Source organism: Drosophila gunungcola (genome assembly GCF_025200985.1).
Source record: "Drosophila gunungcola strain Sukarami chromosome X unlocalized genomic scaffold, Dgunungcola_SK_2 000021F, whole genome shotgun sequence".
NCBI lineage: Eukaryota > Metazoa > Arthropoda > Insecta > Diptera > Drosophilidae > Drosophila > Drosophila gunungcola.
The window spans coordinates 900078-922775 of NW_026453184.1; the positions used below are offsets into that span (position 1 = coordinate 900078).

Below are 22698 nucleotides of genomic sequence, written 5' to 3' on the forward strand. Positions count from 1 at the left end.
CCCGGAGCTATGGCCACAAAACAGGCGAGATCCATATTTATAAATAAAATAAATAAAGTCGCCGCTAAACCGGAGATAAAGGCAAAATCAGCGAGCTTCAAGGAGCTCAAAATTTTTTCTACACTCTCCAGGAATTTAATACTTAATATTTTGACTGTCACTTGATAGAAAATGCCATTATAAACTAAATATGAATCAGTGGAGTGTTCAGAAGGGTGGCTGACATTTAAGATGCATGGGAAGTTTATAATAATTGCATAAATACGTTTAAATGGCAAATTTATTCAACGGTTACCTTATTGATAAGCCTACTTAATATATATCTCATAAAAAATTATTTATTTATGAAATATCAATTATGTAATATTATCAATCAGCGAAGATTAATGTATCAGAAAAATAGTAATAGGCAAAAATTTGAATGACAATCAGCTAATAATTATGTATCGCTCTAGATTTCTTTTAATACTTAATAGCTCATCCATCACAACATATTCGTAATACCCTTCGATTACAGTGAAACGAAAAATGCTTACACAAAATTCATTGGAGCATTAAGTGCCCGGGCTAAAAAGGAAACGAGAAAAAAAAATTCCGGCGAAATGTGTACACATACATACGCACAAATAGAAAATTATATATGCACGTTACAGCGCAGATTTTGCCACTTGACACAGCAGGCGAAATTGTCTTTTTTTTATTCTCTGTTTGTGTCTTTTGTTTTTTTGTTTGCTGCTTGCTTTATTTTTATTTATTTGTTTTGCTTTTTTTTTGTAATGTTGCGTGAATTCTTCACCTTCATCTCCATAAATAATTAAGCAAGCCGAGCAGAAAGTGACAAGCCGAAAAACTTAGACTGTTTGCCCATAGTTTTTGTGTCCATCTTTTCAGAATTCCCTGGCAATGACGTTGCCACAAGAGCGGAGCCAAAAAGCGTCTATCACAGTGGACCAATTGCCTAAGGTCGAGCCGCAAAGAATCCCCCTATGAGTTGTTAACATATTAAGGAGATTTCACTTAAGTACGCCCAACATCCTATTATATGGAGCCCGGCCGAGGTTAATGAGGAGAAAGCCCCGAAAAAGTAGGCAACACATTATTCTACGCCGTTGTTTTTGCCGGTTGAAGGATGCGTAATGAAATGTGTTTCAAATTGCCCATAAAAGTGTGGCCAAAAAAGGGGACAAGAAGGCACAAAATGTGCACACAAGAGGTTGTTTAAATGAAGTACATCTAAGTACCTTTAATAGTGGCATTATTTTCGCTAACGTTGCTCTGTAAGAAAACTAGGAAGGTTAATAAAGAAACTAGTTTAATTCACTTATAAATTACAAAAACAAGATAACTACAATAGCTAAAGTTCTTCAAAAATTCAATACACCATTGTTTAATATTTATTATTTAACTTTAAAGCGAAAACTTTGATGATAATGGTAATTTAATGAAACACTATTTATATAAAAATGTTTGTGTAATATAGCCTCGAAAAATATGTTCAGCTCAATGGCAACAGTTCTATTAGAAATGATTTATGGACCAACAAGACCCGGGCACAAATCACTCGGGAATTCTCGCTTTTCTAACCCCTTTTCGCTTTCGCCGAGGTGCGTTTGCCAAAGGTGAAGGACATGAGTTGGCGAATTTCCGGCAGAAGGCATGTGTCTGTGAATTTGCGTTCATTTGTGCCGAAGCGAGTGCGTGTTCTTTGGGGCGTGGCTGTCAAAGCGGATGGAACGCACTTACACCTTGACAACGTTCGCCCGGCACAAAAACATACATGAGATGGCAGCTGAATGGGCATATTTTCGGCATGATTTAACACTTAATTAGCAACGTTTTTGACTCGAGTGTCGTCTCATCATTGTCAGTGGCTCGTGGCACACGGGGCGTATGAGTAATCGCAATAAACGTTATAATCAAGCATAAAGCGTTACAACCTTACATTTGTGAACGGGAAAAATTCGAAGCCCAAGGATTGTTTGCAATCTATATCTCAATGTATTTCTATAAAATCCCGTATACATTTTGCATACTGTTTCCTAATTTGTTTTTGATTACCTTTAAATTAACATATTCCGATGTTAAGCCTTGATTTAAATTCAGTTTAGTATATAAATCTTTACAAAATCTTTCGGCATTAAATAATTGAAACAAAAAAAATGTACTTAGCTTTACTAAAAAAAAGTGCACAAATTGTGTTTCACCAAATATTAATATGCAATTTTAAAGTAGCTTGGGTAACTTTTTCAAGTAAAATGGTTTGATTTTTGTGCACCAATTGTTCCTTAATTATGGCATAATTTTTCTGTGTGTACTCATCCCTTTTCCTGTTGCCAACAGTGTGAATTATTAAATAAGCAACATGGCGGACAGCACAAAAATAATGAAAAATAAAACCCAAATGTTGCTGAAGGGATTTCATCCTCTCTTTATGCTGAGTGAATGTGTGTTTATGTGTGTGCTGGCAGGTGTGCAGGTGTGAGTGCGGGTGTGAGTGTGTCTGTGTGAGTTACCCGGATTTTGTTTTCGGTTAACGCTTTGCAAGCGGTTCTTGGAACGTAATCGGTTCTTAATGGCCAAAAGCTGTCGGTAGGCAGAGATTTGTTCTTAAATTTATGTGGATGCTTAGCGGGAGTTATATTGGAAAGTTCCCTTCAAGAAAATACAAACCACTCGCCACTGGTAGTTTCAGTTTAACAAGAGAATAACTTTGTTTTTCAGTGAGCTGATCATTGGATATTTTTAGTACATTTATCCGGGCTTTCAATTCATTATGAGCCTGTTTACTTATTCCTAAAAGGGCAACGTTTTAGTGCTCGATTTGAATGAAAAGTTTCCCACATTGGACATTGTTATCAATTCGTTTACTATTGAAAATGACTATTCAAAAGCAATCGTTTTCAGTTGCAACCAAGATAATTGTATTTCTTCCACTCACTTGCTGCACTTTTTCCATACGCTTTCCTTTCTTGTGTAATTAAACCAAGGGGAAAATGAATGAATCTCTGCAAACGGAAATGGAAAATGGCTAACGGAAATGCCAAACCACCCACGCACACATACATAATTGCTAAATGCAGGCAACAAATGTGCAGGATAAGTTCTCTGTGCGTCGATGTTCACTAATTAGCCAAGAATTTCCATTTCAATTTGAATGCCACTCTCCAAAAGAAGCCGGAATATTGCTTAAATATTAATAATAAATGCATGCTAATGCTGTATAGCATTATTTTACTATTTATTGTATCTTTTATTTTTATTCTCTTTTCGGTGTATTCTCTGGCTCCCTTCATCGGCATCTGTGAGCAAAGTTTCCCGTTCCCCCATTTTCCGTTTTCCCGTTTCCCCCGTTTTCCCTGTTACTGCATACAAAATAAATAATTTCATTTGACTTGCAAATGTTGGCTGGTGCCACGCAATGGCAAGCTACTCTCAGCTCTTAGCTCTTAGCTCTCAGCTGAGACCCGGAAAGCTCAGACTCTGGCTCTGGCTCTGGCTCTGGGTCGAGCCATAATGCCAGGCATCAGCTATATGGCCACAGCTATAGCTTTGCCAGTAGCACCGGCAGCAACAACAATCCGGCTAAAGGAAAACAATGCCAAGAACAGTGCAAACAAAATGGTAGTAACAACGCACATGAATGAAACGAACAACAGCAGCTAAAGAGGGTAGGAGTAATTCTGGGTGACAAGTACAATCGTCAACACCCTTTCAATGCAATTTTTCAAGATTTACCCGCATATCTAAACTTTTTATACTGGTAAACATGCTTTAAAAAAAAACTTCTATGCGAAATTTAATTAGGCTTGTTTTTTGTGCTGTAAAAAAAAAAAAAATGTGTGTGTATTTATTTAATGCTTTACATTATAGATTCTGTATGTTTTAAAAAGCTTACACTATTTATTCGAGATGTTGGGTTTTTTTTTAATCTTAGCCCTAAAGATTTTTTAAAAATGTATGAGAAACAGATCAAGATGAAGAGGTATTTTCAAATATTTTTTTATAAGAATTTAAATTTTTTAAATATTTATTCCCTTGACTTTGCTGCAATTATAATACCTGGATTCTTTTATTTGCGACATAAAGCTTTGTGATTGTTTGGTAAGTTCAATGGGTTTTATTAATTTAATGAAACAAAATGAAGGGTAGCGCTGGAAAAAACAAGCCCTGCCACAGTTTTCCTCAGTCATTTTCCGCTTTTTTCCCCCGCCGGCAGCTCGACTTTCTCGTTTCCCGTGTGCCGCCTCTCAAGTGCAACACACTCGAAAGCGTTGCCACTCAGAAACGCTGCCTACTTTTAGGCCACAAGGCAGTTGCGATGACGCGGTGTTTAAAACGCACTGCCAACCAACGTGCGAAAAAAAGCAGCAGAAAAAATAATTAACATAACATAAAGCCAACAGGCACTATGAGAGAATGAGAGCATGCAATGCTTTTTCAATACATACTCATTAAAAATTAATTAACGCCACATTGGTGGCCTCAAGTAATGTAATTTTAATTTGAAATTTATAGTCGTCGGTAAGGGTATTTTTCTGGAATTAAGGCAGGGGTAAAGGCAATATTTTTAATGTAATTAACACACCGAACATTACGTTACGAACCAAAAAAAAAACACTAACAGAGAAGGGGGCGTTTAAAAAAACGCGTCGAAAACGCACTACAGCCGCTAGTTTTTAATTAGTCCCACACCAAGGCAACTCGACGCGGATCATCAAGTCAGCAACATTTTATAATGACACAGAAAAAAGTCGCTGCACTTGCCGCTGCATTTCACTAAATGCTGACCACCTAGATCTGGCTGGCTTTCCAAGGCTGGCGGTCGAAATCGCCCCAAGACAGCTGCATCCTCGGGCAAAGTAATGCGCTCAAGCTGACATTTTTGCAGCCAAAGATAAATGTGAGAGCTGTGTGGGTGCTAAGCGACGGAAGGATAATTAGATGGTCACGCGGAAAAGTGGAAAACTCAAAGAGGGACCTGCAAAAAGTTACTCAAGCAACGTCGCAGAAAGATATATCTAGGTTTATATGAATTCTCTGGCAAACGATATTTATTTTAACAACCTTTTAGCAAAACAATTTATTTCCAAATGGAAATAATACTATGTAAATGCGTCACAACTTCAAAAAAGATTGTAATGGTTAATTGCAAAAAATTGTTAACATGACAACCCGGCGACACAATAACTTAAATTTATTTAAATTTAAAGACTCAGTATATAAAGCTTTAAATTGCTTCACTTGTAAACATGACAACCCTGGACAGGTAAATGTAACCAGCTGAAAGCTCTACGAATTCCGCCATTATAATACGTGGCAACCCTAATGCATACTGAAGTATTTGCGGTTCACTTTTGGCGATGTCGCATTCGTCAGCGTCAACTTAACGCCATTTTCCACCCCGCCGGATTCGTCGTGGTATTCGCATCATTGTTGCTTTTGGCTCTGCTCAACATTATTCTTATCCTTATCCTTGCCACCGAGGCGGATGTCGCCGCTGTTATCCTGGCTGTCATATTTGCGGCTCAAGTGCTGCACTTTGTTATTTTTAGCGTCGTCGTCAACGCCGTCTCAGCTACGCCCCCTTACCCCACACCAACGACTGCCTCCTATCTCCTTTCCCTGCGCCTTTCTCCCGGCAACTTTCTCGCTCATCTCTGGCCGTGGTTTTCTGTTCATTGACAATGCAGCAGAACTGATTATGCAAATATTTGTAATAAGCATTGTTGTGCACCCCTCCTGGCCCTACAATCAATCCAACTATGGCACTGAACAGAAATTTTGAAAGCCAAAAATATAGAAAGCTTAACAGACTAAAAAAAAAGAAGAAGTTTGTAACAATTTTTTATGTTTATTTTGGGAACAAAATAATGGGTATTGAAACATTCGTCAGAAAAACAATTGTGCCAACGAGTTTAAAGTTTTGAATAAATATTTCTTAATTATTAAAAAGGTTATGTACAATTGTAAAACAGTTGCTATACAATAAATTAATTATAATAAAACTAATTGTTTTACCATAAAATGTTATTTTTTTCATTAATATTCTACAAATCACAGTAGACTGAATTTCACTGCTTTTTATAAAGCATTTTTCAACAAAACATATATTTTTTGTATATTCTTTTAAAGCAATTGTTTTGTTTTGAGTGTGGAATTTCAGGCCATCTCCTCCCCCATTTACAGTTATTGCACTTTGTCTCTTTGGCTTTGGATGTTGTGATTAACAAATAAGCCCGTGGCTCTCAATGCCTGCTCCATCGCCATACTTTCCACTCCCAGTCTTCCCTGTTCTCTGACTGCTGCAGACGGAAAACAAAAACAAGGGGAGCCAGCCTTATGGGGCAACAATGAGTCTGGCAAACTTGGGTGCTCAGTGTATAGTAAGCCCTGTCTTGCCGCTTAATTCTATTTGCCAGGGGCAATGCCAAATGGCAAGTTTTCTGCTATGTTTGAGCAGCCAACAATGGGACACGACACTTTAAATAATAAACACTCCAAGAGATTGCCAGCTAATTGGACTGGATTTTATTTTGTTTACCAATTTTTGCTGATGACAGGGATTAGCTTTTTCATTTACCTGAAGCACTGGAATTTCCTAGAGCAAATCCATCAGAGAACGAGAATGAGAATGAGAAAATGCTTGATAAATATTGACAAATCAAAGAGCAAGTTAAGAATAAATTATAAATATTATTCTCCACAATGTGTATTTTGAAAGCCCGCAATTACAAAACATCTTTTGGGAAAGCAGAAATAGCTTGCGCGATTTGGCAATTATTCTGCGATTTATTTCCATTCAACAGAAAGTTCCCGCAATGCCATATAATTCATAATTTTTTGTTTTTTTTTTGGTTATTGAGGGCAGAATTTATTTCTTAGCTGTTGTACTAAAAAACCCTTTGCGATTTTGAAAGCATATATATTAAATATTTAGTTTTATGTATGCTTTATAGTTAATGATTTAAAACAGCATTATTTTTAAAAGTCAATTATAAGAATAATTATTTTTTCCCGGAAATAATGGTTCTGGCTCGATTTCTATTTTAATTTGGCAATAAATCCCTCCAAACAAAAGCATTCTCGCAATGCGATTTTGTTATTCCTTATTATTGATCCAATAACAATTAATGCCGCTCACAAGACGTCACACATTTTCTGCCGCCCTCAATCAGTTTTCCCCCATTTCGGCCCCATTTTCTTCATCGTCGTGACGGGCAGTTCTCCCACCAATCCGCCAATCCATCCATCCATCCATCCATCCAACCATCTATCCATCATCCATCATCTAGCCGCAATCGAAGCGATCTGTCTGCATTGTTTTGCCTAAAAATAAACATCTTTGCTCCCCTCGGATGTGATCTTTTAAGAGCCATAATATAGCCTCGTACAAAACTGTTTCGCATTTTGTGTTTATCTATCTTTGTTTCGGATCTAATCACGTCACAATTTCAAACACCTGGCGGCTGATTTTGCGACCAATTTCAACATTTTGTTGCTTGTTTTAAAATTTAATTTCGGTTTTATGCCCTGCAGTTGTGTTTATTAATTTAAACATATTTCTCCAAGCCGTTTTTGACAGAGTTGTCGTTTGTTAAATTTTTGATACTTACCCCAGTCGTCAAAACGCTTTTATATTAATCAATTGCAAACGAAAATTTGTTTTTGCTTAATATTTAATTGGATTTTTGTCACTGAAGCGTTTTCCACTTTTTTGGTTTTCCAATTTTCGCCTTTGGCGAACGTTTTTCGAGTGGCAAAAAATACATGAAAAGTGAAAAGGAACGAAACGGTCGATTTTCTTGCCAATTTATTGGCCGTGCGAAGATTAAAGGCAACAAGTTCTCACAAATCTCAATGCATTTTTGCCGCTCTCCCTGCCCCACATACGATAATTAATGTACAATTTAACACACATGGGCATTTCGGCCATTTAATAGACCCCAGGCGTCATTAAAACTATTTAACTATGTGCATGCAGTCTGGGCAGCAAAACGATTACAAACTGTCCAAATGGAAAAGGTCAAACGGTCAAAGGGTCAGGAAGTTGATTGATTCTGAAATTGCATATTAAGCATTAATAGTTTTTTCAGTTGAACGATATATCAATTAAAAACGGAATCAGGAATAAAGGTGATTTGATGAAATTTTGAACGTTAGTCCTAAAGCAATTCAACCCAATCGATTTGAAAACTTGCCTAAAAAGCATTTGCTGATATACGCACTCTGGATTTAATTAACGTTATATTTTTGATGACACAAGTCTAGGCAAATAACTGTTTTCATTTTCTACGTTTCAAAGATATTAATTTTTAAAAATATGAAAACTCTGCAGTCGATGCCAAGCCAATCAAAGTTTGGCTCCAAGATAAATATGGGCAACAAGAAATGCACTTTGTCAACTTCGAGTCTTTTAATTAGGAAAAGTTGCCGAAGGCGAGACTCCCGCAGCAAAACACTTGCAACCTTGCAAGTTTCCAGTGCAGCAGCATTTTCAATTTCCCAAAGAGCAGATAAAGATCAACATTCGACCCAGGCAACAAAAAAGGCATTAAGCAAGCATAAATCAGGGCAGAAGTTTGCCACATCTGCATATATATGTGCGTATATATGGAAATATATAATATGTCCATTGAGGCATCTATAAATTTTCATTGAGAGCCCGCCAAGTGCTCATTAACATTAATTTGCATACTTTTTTTGTGGGCCGTGCAACATGGCGTATGGGCAATGTTGCCAGACTAACAACTCGGTCAATGAACGCAGTTCATCATCGCCATTAGAACGGTCCCATCGTCATGATGATCAGCATGACGCCCCCGAATGTTACACACATTAAAATAAAACTCACATTTGTCATTATTTTCTTTTGCCTTGGCATTGACAATGGCCCCAGTGTTTTCCCCGCATTTTCCCCTGCTCTTCATTTATTTTCCTTTTTTTTTTTTCTTCTTTTCCCGCCGAGAATGATGCCGAAAGTTCAGCTAAACTATTTGGCGCACAAAGTTGGCATCGGGTAACCGCCGTAAAAAGGGAATTGAATGCTTCTCCCTCTTGTTCGCTGTTTATTTTTATGTTTCAATTTGTTTTTACACATTTCATTTTGGGTTCAGCTAGAAGAAAGTGTGGAATTTGGAAGCGGTGGATATGTTTTTTTGATTTCTGCGGTCAAAATAAGCGCTTAAATTTGAAATAGATAACTCGTTTTGGTTTCGGGGAATTTCAAATAAGGGTAACTAATTTAATTTTATTTTATTATATAATATTGTATAATAAAAATATTTTCGCAATAAATAATATAACTAGTTCATTTTTAAGATTCTTTTTTAGTTATAAATAAATTATACTTTATTTATTTTTAAAAACTGAACATTCAAATTGCAAATACTCATTGTAGTTAAATTACATTTTTTTTGTGAGCCAGTTAACATTCCATTGATAAAAAGTTATTAGCCAGTAAACATTCGAGATATGTGCTCAATAATAATAATACTCTCATTACAATAAGTGTTTTTATTGCTAAAAAGATATGAAAGCATAGATTTTATAGGCAAAAACAAATCAGACCAGCAAGCATTAGAAAAGCAAACGCGTAGCGAAATAAAATATAAGCTTGCCTCAGATTGCGACAGATACGAGGAGCGAAAAAAAAGGAGGGAGTGAGTTCAATGCCTCGTAAATCTTTTTCGCTTTGTGTGCGACGACCACCCACTGGGCCAACGCCCCTCCTGTTGGCCCGGCCCTAATAGTTAGCTGGTTAAACAACTGCAAAAAGTAAACACAGCAGTCACACGGCTGTCCCCCAGTTAGCGCCCTTTGATAGATGGCCAAAAACGAACGAATTCGAAAAAATCCCCACAAAAAGCAGCAGCAGAAACGAAACGAAACGAAACGAATCGAATCGAATTTGTGATGACATTAAGTGGAGAACTGGGACTGGGACTGGGACTGGGGCTGGGACAGCAACTGGAACTCGAGTGTGAATAAGCTTTAGCCTATTTATGGACGATATGGTCTGGGCCAGATTTATGAAACTCTGGCCATCCATCGTCCTTGGCCATATCCATCGAAAAATTCGATTTTCCAAACGCCCTCGACGGAAGTGCGACTGATGCAGTTGCAACTTGAGTGAACTCAGAAATCGGGCAAGAAATTTAAGTGGCTCCTCCTCGAAGAGGCAAGAAATAAAAATAAACAAGTGCAAAGTAAAGTGAAAGGGAAAAAAGTGAAAAAAAAGTTGAGCGAAAGATATTGAATAAGTTTTGTTGGAAAATGCGGCACTGCATCGATGTGAGTATTCATGTTGAATGGCGGCCCTCAAAGTGACTTACATCAAATATTGCTAAAGAATTTATATAAACTTCACAAACAGATTTCAGTAAATATTTGGAATTTAATTTAAGAGATTTTTTTTCACCTTTACAGGTTTTATTATCCGAATTTCCTTATTCGGCTTGCTTATAATTGACACAAGAAGACATTTGATTTTCAAAACCCAAGTAATATCTTTATTTTTAAATTTATAATCTCAGCTAAACTATTTCTAACTCTCAGCCTTAAATAATGTAAAATACAATTTATTCAGAAGCCGTTTACATTTTGCGAGCAGTAGTAAAACTAATTCAAGTAGATTGCAGTAGAAAATGCATTTGCATTACGACTAATTAGCAACGTTGCAGTCCGACAAACAAGGAGGCGCGGGGGGCGTGGTCAAGGCCGGAAATGAAAAATTGAAAAAGCAGAAGTTGAAGCGGAATATGAAAGAAACAGAGAACAGCAGCCGGCCGTTTTATCTGGCTAAGCAGTTTATATGCAAATTTTATGAACTGTCAACGTGTCCAAGTGTCTCGTCGTCTGCTTAAGCCCCATAGAAGGAGGCGAAGAAGGCACTGCGTTGGACAACAAGGGTTAAGCCAGGAGCACAAGAACTTGGTCTTCAACTGGACCACGGGCACGCACAGTGGCGGGTAACACAATAGCACTACCAAATCAATATCAATCAAAACTTTGTAAGTCTAAAAAAAAAAGAAACTAATACTCTATCGTGTCAATGTCAACTAATTAATTTATAGTTGTTATTTTAAATCTAAATGTAAATGTCAACTAATTTAACATATATTAAATTTAGCTCTGGCTCATAATAATATTAATCTAGCAATAGCGTTTCTACAATAGTTATTTGTCTTTTAATTGATTACTATAAGAACTATTAGCTTCAGTATTTTCATAGTGTGGACCTTATTTACTGGTTAAATAATAATAAATTACACAAAAACCAAATGAATTGCAGATTTAAAATTATTTTGATTTTAATTAACTTAGATTACATTTTTTTGGCTAGTATCTTGACCTGTGTTGTACACTTCTACTTCAATTATTCAGGCCATCCAAGCAAAGGAGCAAAGGTCAAGTGTGTGTGTGTATGAGGGTGTAGGCGGGTGTAGACGGGTGGGCATGGCCATGCAATTAAGACCCCTGTGCACGACGACAAAGAGACAAAAGACATGGACACATGAGCATACAAATTGCTTTGATGAAATTATGCAAAAATCCCGGCATATATTCGCATTTCGTAAATTTCATCTAGCATCGAATCTACAGATGCAACAATTTTACCTCCCAACTTTCTGGGAAAACACGAAGATTTTTCCCCCTCATTTTCACTTGGATGGTCCATCGATCATTCGTTTACGCCGTTTTCATTTGGACTTTCATGCGTGAAAATCTGTTGCCGATAGTAACAATTAAACGGAAATATCTTTAAGATGTTTTTAGTTCAATTTTATTTGCTTTTTTATGGAAATTTGATTTGGGAGATATTAAAAATGAAGCCTTAAAAAAGCCTTAAATACAAAAGGTGCATAGCCAGCAAATAACTTTCAGTAAGTAAAATTTAAAAAAATTTGGTTTAATATTAATGGTGTGTGTAAAAAAAATAACTTAAAAAAAAACTTGAGTTTATATTTAAAATGGTGCACCATATATATATTTTATACAAAGTATACAACTGCATTTTGGTTTAATATATATATGTAGCTTGCTTCCACAAACTTTAGTTTACTAAAAACCCGTACATAAATTTAAATAACCCTTTGTGTTGAGCTCTCTGCGAACCGCAGTAGCCTCGTCTGCTCAACACGAATGGGCAAATAAAACCCCCGAATAGTTGGCTTTATTAGTTCGGACTTTCTCACCCATTTGCCCCATTTTCTTGGGTCAGAAACCACAAAAAGAACAACGACGAAAGGCGAAAGCGCTGCGCGTGTCAATGACTCCAGTGTAAATAGCCATAACAATAAAATGGGGTAGAGGGTGGTCTTTTTATTTTATTATTTTTTGGTTGCTAACTGAAAGTTGCTTTCAGTCAATGCAGTTTGTCAAATACCACCGCTGGAGTATTTGTGGTTTTTGTTTGTCCGCAAACCAACACCAATCCAAAAGCGTTGACAGCTGTCGACAGGGAAATTAACCAACTTTTTCCCCAATGGACTACTCGTTTCGTCGTTTATTTAGTTGGATCGCAAATAAATGTTTACATTTTTAACAATGTTTGGCAATCGTTTGAGGATTCACTCAATCATTGGCAGATTGCAGTCGAGATTCGGGTTTCGAGACTCGCGTTTGCATCTAACACACATGGCGTATGCGTAATGTTGTCGAGACCCCCACCCTTTCACAGATTTTCCCATAGCCCCTATCTGTCTGCACCTATTTGCATTTATCATTGGCAGGCAGCAGGAGCGGCAGCAACAACAACAACAACAACAACAAGAGCAGTCGTTACGGTGACAACACTTTTGCATGCAAATATATCAGACGTCACCCCCACGTTGGCAGTTAAGCACATGTGCCATGTCGTCCTGGTTCCCCAGGATAGCTCCTCCAGCCCCATCCTTTGAAAACCAAGCTCCTATCCCCCTTGAGGGGTTTCCTGGCTTCGTTGTGAACGTCTCGTCTTTATCTACTTCTTAGCGGATGAACAGTGGTTGAGAATTATAAAAATATATATGGGACCCAATCAATTAATAAAACCATATATTATAAAAGAAATAATTATTTCGGTTATTTTATATCTAATTGTTGGTTAAAGTTTTCGGAAAACAGAATGCTTATTTAAACAGACTTTTATTTAAGCCTGCCTGTTTGAAGTTAATTTAAAACTAGTAGTAGTTTGAGTTCTTGAAAGTAAGCACTTTGGGCGGACCAATTTTAGGTCCCCACACGATGGAAGATGCATGATTGATGGGCGTTTCGACTATTATTGCGTTGTAGTGACACTTCTGGCCCACTGTGCACGGTGGTGCACCAGTGCGCGCCATAAAGCGCACAAGTGCCAAATTGCTCAGACAAACTACGTTAGTTATTGCGGATGACGGTTGCTACGAGGTTCGAGATACGAGGCAACTTGGTTACTCTGGGCCCGTAGATTTCGACTCGATCCTTTGGTTGTTGCTTTTGCAATCGCTTTTGCTGTTGCTGTTGCTATTCCTATTAATGCTGTTGCCATGGCCTGTTAAAGGCTCATAACTTGGCTTTAATGTTGCGCAAACGTATCGAGCATACGCCATGTGTGCCGCTTTGACAAGAACATAAATAGCTAGCCAAAATTGGGCAATGTTTACCCACCGACAAATGTCAGTTGTCCGACTGCCCAACTCCCCGAATGCCTGACTGTCTGACTGTTTGTCCGGAGGAGCAGAATACCAACAATGGGATAAACAAAAAAAAAAACACCCAATTGGCCGGAGAGTCGGCTCCCTGACAGGCTAAAAGCTCAGCCGGCTAACACAAAAAGCATAAGGCAGAAAGCAGAAAGCAGCAATCACTTAACTCTTGCCCCAACACGGGCGAAAAGCCCCATGATTTTCCACCTGCAATGCCAACACTTCAACGTTGAATCCACCCTTTCGAAATATCAACAATGGGTTAAAGTTCAGATGCGAAAGAAAACAAAATGGGGATAAAGTGGTTGCCATGTTTGGACTGGCATCTTATTCAAATTCTAGTTAATCACATTTCGGGCTCCATTTCTGGCAGAGAACTGTCCCAAGATTGTTAGTAATATCATTGATATTGATTACGCCATTTGACAGTTCAATCAAAAAATTGCACTCAAGATCTGAGCTCTTAAATTCACAGACAGGAATACATTTATGCGGTATTAATAGCTATTTTTAAATTATTGTAGTTTGTTGTTTAATGAAAATTCAATTACCTTTTAAATTTAAATCTTATTCAAGCATTTAGTTTAAATTAATAGTAAAGAATTTTCAAAAAGGGATACTTTTAGTTTCAATAAAGCAAAACCAAGCCCCGAGGAAATCCGTGCTAGTAGGTTAACTCTCAGAAAATTTAATTGATAGCGTCGCACTCGAAGAAATCCCCTTGGGACTATATAAAACCGTAGCAACGGTACGATAACAATGCATCCAACATTGTTTTTCACTTAAAATACCATCAGGTAGGACAGCTCAACTATCGATGGCATTGTGTTATTTTCCATCATAATATTTATTTAGCCAAAAGCCCACAAAGCCATGTTATCAATACATCCCACCTACCACCACAATGAGCCATGATTGATGGTCGCAAATTAAGGGGAAAGTGGCGAATAAATTACCGAGCAAGAGGCGCGATGCAATTCCATACATTTCCAAGATTATAATAAATCAAAGTATATTTTAAAAATGCAAATGGCTATTTCTATTAATTAACACGGCGGGTTTCCAAAGTCTGCTGTTCCCTCAACAACGAAAAATAGCAATCTGCAATCAAAATGCGATGCATACGCTTTTCCCCTCTTTTGCTGTCAAATAGCCCGCGGAATCTTTCAACCATTTCCATTCATTTTTTTCTGTTGTTTTTCAATTTTTATGTGTATTTTTATTGGGTTTTATATGCGAACCCCTGGCACACAAAAAAAACGACAAGAAATGGAAATTGAATATTTTATGTGAAGTGAAGCAAACAGAAACAAAAAATTGATCAACAATTGAAACATCACATTTCTATATGTAAGCAAGGAATATGGAAAAACGTTCTTTAATTCAAAAACAAAGCCGCATTAAAATCTTCAAACAATTTCAATGTGTTCGATGCACACTTATTTGTTATTTAAAATATTGCGGATATGGGCCTCATACGAAAGTATATTAATGTCGATTTAAAAATAAAAACTTGTATGATACTTCATGATACTTGGTATTAAAAAAATTTATTTTAATGTATGTCTTTAAGCCTGATGAGAATTGAAAAATGCATAAATTTCTTCATAAATCGATTTAATATAAGGCTTATACAAATTTTTGCTTCAATATCTGAAAACAATATTTCTTTAAGTTTGAGTTAATTTTGAAATCTAATTTCTAATTCATGTCGAAATATGTTGTTATTGTTTTTTAATATGTTATAATTTCAAGTCAACTTTGAATATTAAGATTTCATTTCATTTTCTTTTTTTTTGGCAATTGAATGCAAACGTAAGGACAACAACAGAAAGGAAAGGCAAACAGGAATGTCACGTATACGCCGCGTTGCCTGGTGTTTTCCTGTTGCCGGAGAAATCAAAGATTGCCGACCGCTCACCGCATTTGCCCCGCTTACGCCTCGGTTACTCACCATTTTCCACACTTTCCCACTTTTCCCATTTCGCTTATTCGCGCTCTTATGTCAGAGAAAAGCCGGTCACGCGCCAATACCAGCGCTGCAACATCCTCGCATGCAGTTGCTTAAACGCAGCGATTAGCAAAAGAACACGTACGAAGGCTGCGAAGGATGCGTGTGCGAATGCGAATGCGGATGCGAATGTGAATGTTGGTGCGAATGCGGCAACAAGTTCGGTTAACGAGGCTGGCCGACAAGGGCCCAAATCCTAAACCGTAGTGCCCTCAACCGCTCTTTTCAGCCAGCAATTTTCAATGGCATCGTTTAATACAATTGCACACGCGGCGTATGCGTTACGAGCTTGTTTTTTCTCCCTTTGCCGCCTTTGCCGCAATCACAAAGGGAAGCCCGAAATCGTAGACAATTTTTCATTAAATCATTTCATTGGCACACAGACAATCGGAGAGTGGGTCGCAAGCAGCGAGACAATGAAAATGTGAATAATTGAATTTGTAAAAGAATGGCAAGCACAAGGAGGACATGGCAGGAATTTCATTCAAAACAGGAGATTGTTACATCAAAATTTAAAATAATAAAATTCTAAATAAATTTGTAAACCTTTAAAGTGCAATTCAAATGTCCAAGTAACTTTGTGGAATGGTTTTTAAATATTAATTAAGGGTTTTAATATTCTAAAATATTTCTTTTGAGGAAAAAGGATTTACAATAAATGGATAACAATAAACCAATTTGTATTTAGAAATTTGTAAGCTATAAATGTCGAGTTGCATCTGACTATTTAATAAAATTGGGGAAAAAAAACTAAAAATTTAGTTTAGAAACATTTTAAAGATTTTTTATTACTAAGTTTTTCAATACAGTACAATAATCATTTCCCAATTTAATTCCGATTCCGATTAACTCATAAAATCATCACAAGATATAAAGACACCAATTTTTGAAAACTTTACGTTTTTAGAACATAGACTTCTGGGAAGCTTTTATAAACTATTTCAAACGTATTTAGTTCCAAACCCCACACAAGCAAAGCCACAGCTAACTAAATAATTAATTGAGAATCCCCCTCTGAGAATTTTTAAAAACGTTTTCCAAAAACCGCAACACACACACGACAAATAAACTCTCACACATAAAATCACGAAATTAATCAACAAATTTTCCGAGAAATTTTTATCAATGAAGTAAAATTATTAATTAAATATTTACCGTTACGCTTCAGTGTTATTTTTTTCAATGGAACGCACTTTTCAGTCGTTCGAGTCTAATGAGAATTTTGTGCACATTTTTGTGCGTTTACACGTGAACAGTTAGGATTCAAAAAACACAAAACTGCTGTAATGTTTGGTCCTAAAAGTGCCTGTTTATTTTTTGGTTTGTAGTTTGTTTTTTGTGTAATTTTTAGTTACTTTTCAGTTTGTTTTCTTAAGCATTAGTTGGATATTTAAAAAATGTAAATTGAATACTTTTAAATATCCTTAAATATATATATTTTTTTTAAATATTTGTAAATGTTAATATAGTTTTAGCACAACACTTAGAAGCACATTAAAAAAAATAGTTATTTAATATGTGTATTTTGAATTGAAAGTTTGTTCAGTATATTTTTGTTTTGGTATGGGATGTTTTTGTTTTGTTGCGATTTTGTCGAATTGGAGAACTTGAGTTCCAGAGAGTTTTGTATTTTGTTTGAAATGTTTGGGGCTGTTCTGCTTTGAGGATTGTTTCTCTAGCACAACGCGCCGTTAGAACGGTTCAAATGAAACTGATGCGAAGGCGACGCGTTGCCAGGAATATAAAGCGAACGGGAGCGAGAGGACGCTATGGGCCGTTGCCTAGGGAGTGAGCGAGATGGCAGTCCTCGGCTGGGGTTTCGGCTAGGTTCGGGAAATCCCGAAGCACTATAAACACCTGTAAGCAGCCCTCGATGCCGGCGAGAGAGAAAGACAGAGAGGGCGAGAGAGAAAGTGGCTAAAAGGCCGTATCGCTCTCACTCCCTCTTCCCTCACCGCCCACGCTCTCGCTCGCCCCATCTCAGTCCCACCCTCTTGCTCGCTCGCTCTCCCTCTCTCTCTCTCGCGCCCGCGGAAGCGGAAGGAAACTCAACAGTTGGCACATAACTCAATGGAGAGAGGAGCGGGGAATGTAAAGCGGAGAAATGTGGGGAAATGTTGGGAAATGCGGGGGAAAAGCGGGCAGTAGCGCTACTGATTGCTGTAGTTGCTTGCTGCCATCAAATTTATGACAATCATTTGTTTGGTGTTTTCAGTTGGGCCAACACAAGTGCCCAAAACTATCGATAATTATCGGGGGAGGGCTGTGAGGGGCAGAGGATAATTCTAATGATTATGGTAATAAGTACATTTAATCCGATTCTTTGCCATATTTATTAAGTCAAATAAACGATTCAAATTGCACTCTGAATGCTAGCATATCACTCATTATCATGTTATCGATATAATCGAGCACTTATTTATCGATTCAAAGAGAGGAAAACATATATTTAAAGGCAAAAATTGTAGAGTACAACTTATAATTATTTATAACAATATTAAATACATATTTTACATTTATTTTACCTCCCAGTATATTTATAAATTTAATATGTATATAAAAATAAATAAAATAATAATTAAAAATAATAAATCTATTGATTTTTTTGTGTTACACTTTTACAGCACTAAATTTTTGACTTTTTTTTTAAATATCAGATTAAAGAAAGATTTAAGAAAATCCTTAGACTCGTTTTCTGTGTCGACTTCGTCGAGCCACTTCTTCAATCTGTTTACCATTTCTTTGTCTTGTTTCAGGATTGCCAGCACCTGTTCAGCTTCGTTATCCAACAATTCCAGTTTAATTAGTATGACTATGACACGCTTCTCAAAGGGAGTGTAAGCTTTAGGATGGTTTAAGGGACCATGGTCAGGAAATAGATCCTTTCTAATAATAGGCTTATTGTCATTGTAGTCACGTTGCAACAAGGACGTTAGCACAGGTTGCCATCTTTGTTTAGGACTTGGCACCGTTAGTTGCCGCAAGCGATTCTTATTCTCGTTGAGTCGCTTGTTGATCAATTCACGATCGAGAGAGGAGCCAGAAACGGCCAAGAACAACAGGAATCCCAGGAAATGCAAATACTGAATTTTAAAAACTTTTAATAGTTACTCGTGCTCAACTGCTTCTTATATACATTTTCATGCCTTATCGGCAACCACACATATTGAGTAAAATTCAATTAGAGGTAGCTTGACACTGATTTATGCCTAAGCCTAAACATTACTTTTTAAATTTTAGTTGCTTCGAAAGATATGATACCATGACCCTACTTAAGTAAACAATTTAAAAGCATGGACATCCAATTATTTGCTTATGTAGTACTTATTGAAAAACACTAAGTGCGTTGTATGACAGAGTAAATAAATAAATATATACGATACCGTTATTGTTAAAATTAGCAAATGTATTTAAATATTTATAGTTTTTCATATCAGTTTTACAATATAAATATTTAACCTTGTGATGACAAAATCACATAGGCATTGCTTGCTCTTCCCTAACAAAAATCAAGCACTCACAATACTTTCCATTCGACAGTCACACCAGATTTCCGAAAAAATATATATCGAATATTTGGTATTATACTACAAAGAGAAATGGACTGCGATAACCCGAGTTTGGATGAGCAGCGCGATCGCATCGACAATGCAATATCGACCGCCATGGAGGATCTGGATCGGGAGTATCTGCGCAAGCTGCAGATCGAGATGCACGCCTGTGCGACCGACTGCTGTGCGGATGCGGATGCGAATGCGGAGGCGGTACAGCGATGCGTCGACCGCTGCCAAATTCGATTGACCCGCGCCCGCTGCTTTGTGCAGCAGGGCATGTCCGACTTTGAAAATCGCCTGGAGAAGTGCATGCAGCAGTGTCGGGTCCATGGATCCGATTATCATTTCAATCGCTGCTCGAACAACTGCGTGGACAGCCATGTGGAACTGTTGCCCGAAATGCTCAGGGCCATGCGAGATACCCTAGAAAAGGGTGTTTAAAAGGATCTATTTGGGATCCCAATTTTTTTAGGCTCTCCAAAAACCATAAAAACAGTCATTGAAAATTGTGGCCTATTAATTTTCCGTAAAACCATGATAAAGAAAATGAGTATTTATTTCTTTTTTTAATGTTCTTTTAAATTTTATAAATATTATTAATTATTAATAATTTTTATTAAAAATAAATATATTTTTTATATTTCAAATATTAAGTGATTGGAAACAAATTCGCTATATTGGTCACCTGTTTAGCATACCTTAAACACAATTATTCGCCAATTAACTGCTAAATAGCACGTTAATTAATGACCAAACGGCAATTAAGAACCCAACACCGACTGCTAATCGGCCGTGGAAATTCATAATGATTTGTTTACTAACCTAATCGATTGTGCTGCAATTTTTGGTGACCCAAAACATGCTTTTTATAAAGCAATTACGAGCGCCCTGCCAACGTGGAGCGCCCAAAAAGCAATACAGTCCACACAAATTATTCATACGAACATGTCCGTATGGGCTGTGATTTATTCAGAAACATTCAGCCAAACGTGCCGCATGTAAATGCTCCCAATTGATACGACAATAGCAATAATCTCACCAACACGGAAAATGTGGCATACTTTCAGGCGAAGCGCACAAAAGTTATGGCTTAAAAGGGCCCGCAAAGTGAAATTTTTTTTTTTTTTTTTTTTTATATGTATATGTATATTTTTATTATTCGATTAGCACACTGCTACCCAAGTGGCAGCTTAATCTAATCAGTCTATTAATTAATTCAAATACAATTGTCTATAGTGTTTTTCTTAAGACTAGTAATTTAAGGTTACATTTTAGGTAGAAATATTGTTAATTTTGTTTTTCGAGTTAATACATATTATGTCAGAACCCGGTCAGGTAGGTCTTGAGGGTGGTGCCGCTTCAGTCTTCTTCTAACGGTTGTCTGAGGGTCAGCGTAATTAATGGCCGCAGTTCCAAGTTTCCTGGCTAGGCTGTTAGGATGCGCATTGAGTCGTTCCATGTACTTCTTTGAAATAGACTGCAGCTTGTCGCCGATTTTGGGCACCTTGAGGTCGCGTTCTATGTCGCTGGTTCGCATATACCAAGGAGCCCCAGAGATCCTCCTCAAAGTTTTAGACTGTAAAATTCGGATCTTGTTAAGATTAGATTTCGCCGCAATGCCATAAACTTGAAGACCGTAGAAGAGACTGGGCGCTAGTATGGCCTTGTAAATCATGACCTTGCAGCCCAGGGATAACCTGTTGCGTGGGGCAAGTAGCCATGACATACGAGCAACCTTGCTCCTGAAGGAGTGCTGTACAGCCGTGATATGCCTCTTGAAGGTAAGTTTCTTGTCTAGGGTGACACCTAGGTATTTATACGCCTGATGGTGCCTGATTGGACTTCCATTCAGACTGACACCTGGACAAGTTTCTCGGCGGTTTGTGAACGTCACATTGGCGCATTTGTCAGCGTTGATTCGCACATTCCAGTTCTCAGCCCATAGTTGAAATGCATCCAGGTATTCTTGCAGTGCAAATGTGGCTGCTAAGATACTTTTACTTTTTGTGAGTACAGCAGTATCATCAGCGTAGGTAGCTATTAGCACATCCTTTTCTTCAACTTCCGTGATTGGTGTGTGAGTCGGCATGTCCGAAGCGAAAATGGAATACAGGGTCGGGCCAAGTACGCTACCTTGTGGGACTCCAGCAGAAATACGTTTGACGGTCGATTTGTACCCATCGTCAGAGACGTGGAATGTGCGTTCTTCAAGGAAACTTTTTACAAGCTGGAACAGCTGAGGCGTGAACAGACTCTTCGCTTTGTAAAGAAGCCCAGGGTGCCAGACCCTGTCAAAAGCCTGTTGAATATCAAGGAAGGCAGCCACAGCGTATTCTTTATTTTCCATGGCTTCTAGCGTAAAGTTGACTACTCTATGCAGTTGCTCAGGAGTGCCGTGCTGTAGGCGGAAACCGAACTGGAATTTCGGGATCGCTCTGGTGACATTTTCGAAAGTTAGTAGCCTGTTTAGGATAAGCCTTTCCATAATTTTCCCCAGTGAAGGAAGTAGACTGATGGGCCTGAAATAAAACACAGTTGGGAGCAAAAATGAGGTCTTCAAATTGGTTCAAAGCAAGAGAATAAAGAAAACCGTCTACGACCTGTCCATCAAATAGTGCTCTGTAATCACTGCCAATTGAAATAGTTTTTGATCTGCCCTGCTGACCGTCTGCTGTTGTGGACAGGAAGGACATAATATTTATGTCAATCGATAAATAGATTAAAAATAATCGATATTGACTAATGGTTTTTAATAATCGTCAATATCATCGATATTAATTACCGTTTGTAAAAGTCTAGAGCTTCCCACCTGGTGCACACATAAAAGATATGTGATGCATACGATACATGTTTATACTCCCATTTTAACTAGCTTTATTTCTAATAGGGAAGACTCTTAAGTTTGTAGAACGTTTACAAATAAAATTCAACTATATTAAATTTCAAGACTATCAATATGAAAAACAAACGTATCGATAATGAAACTAAATTCTCTAGTGGCTATAGAGTCCGTTGAATGCGGACTAAGAACTTCAAAACCACAAAATGTAATAATCGATCAAAATATCGAAGTGATAGCGACTCTATTGGGAGTTCTCCGTAGTTTTCTCTAAAGCTATAAAAATAAAACTGATAACTGATAAATAAGGCCTATTCGTAGCCCACACAGAAACAAACAAAGATCTGTAATAATAGATACATTTTACCTTATTTTTCGTCAAGTAAAATAAAATTCGATCCATCGACGATTGCCGATGACCAAATTTACTTTCTGCCCGTCTGTCCATCAAGGGGCAATCAGAATCAGAGCCAATGGGTGAGTGGAGGTGGTCTTGACAGACATAGGTGTGCAGCAGACAAAAGCAATCGGCATGTCAGTTGAGCAGTTTTAAAAGCAGCGGTAGCACAGGCATTGGCAGGGAAGGGACAACAGAGACAATGGCATCGGGCTTTTAACAAAATGTTTTCG

The 22698-nt window shown here is 37.5% G+C and overlaps 3 protein-coding genes across 22 annotated transcripts in view; 1 reads left to right on the forward strand and 2 right to left on the reverse strand.

Moving 5' to 3' along the window:
• Positions 1-22698, reverse strand: part of LOC128260272 (eye-specific diacylglycerol kinase) — a 130594-nt gene that overhangs the window by 91042 nt on the left and 16854 nt on the right. For 18 of the 20 annotated variants that reach the window (XR_008268122.1, XR_008268123.1, XM_052993101.1 and 15 more), the window contains exon 1: positions 16831-17392. The exons of the other annotated variants lie outside the window; for them this stretch is intronic. The gene's annotated coding sequence lies outside the window, so the exon portion shown is untranslated. Of the gene's footprint in view, positions 1-16830; positions 17393-22698 lie in introns of those variants that run through there. 20 annotated transcript variants of the gene reach the window in all.
• On the reverse strand, positions 18294-19208 carry LOC128260370 (uncharacterized). Its single transcript, XM_052993326.1, has 2 exons — positions 19197-19208; positions 18294-18758 (listed from the first exon to the last, which is right to left on the reverse strand). The coding sequence occupies exons 1-2, from the start codon at positions 19206-19208 to the stop codon at positions 18294-18296; spliced, it is 477 nt and encodes a 158-aa protein (XP_052849286.1).
• On the forward strand, positions 19177-19752 carry LOC128260286 (protein FAM136A). The gene has a single exon (XM_052993150.1). The coding sequence runs from the start codon at positions 19275-19277 to the stop codon at positions 19668-19670; it is 396 nt and encodes a 131-aa protein (XP_052849110.1). The 5' UTR covers positions 19177-19274; the 3' UTR covers positions 19671-19752.

Excerpts from the sequence above, each read along its gene's own strand:
- LOC128260286 (XM_052993150.1), top strand. The coding sequence starts at position 19,275 with ATGGACTGCGATAACCCGAGTTTGGATGAGCAGCGCGATCGCATCGAC.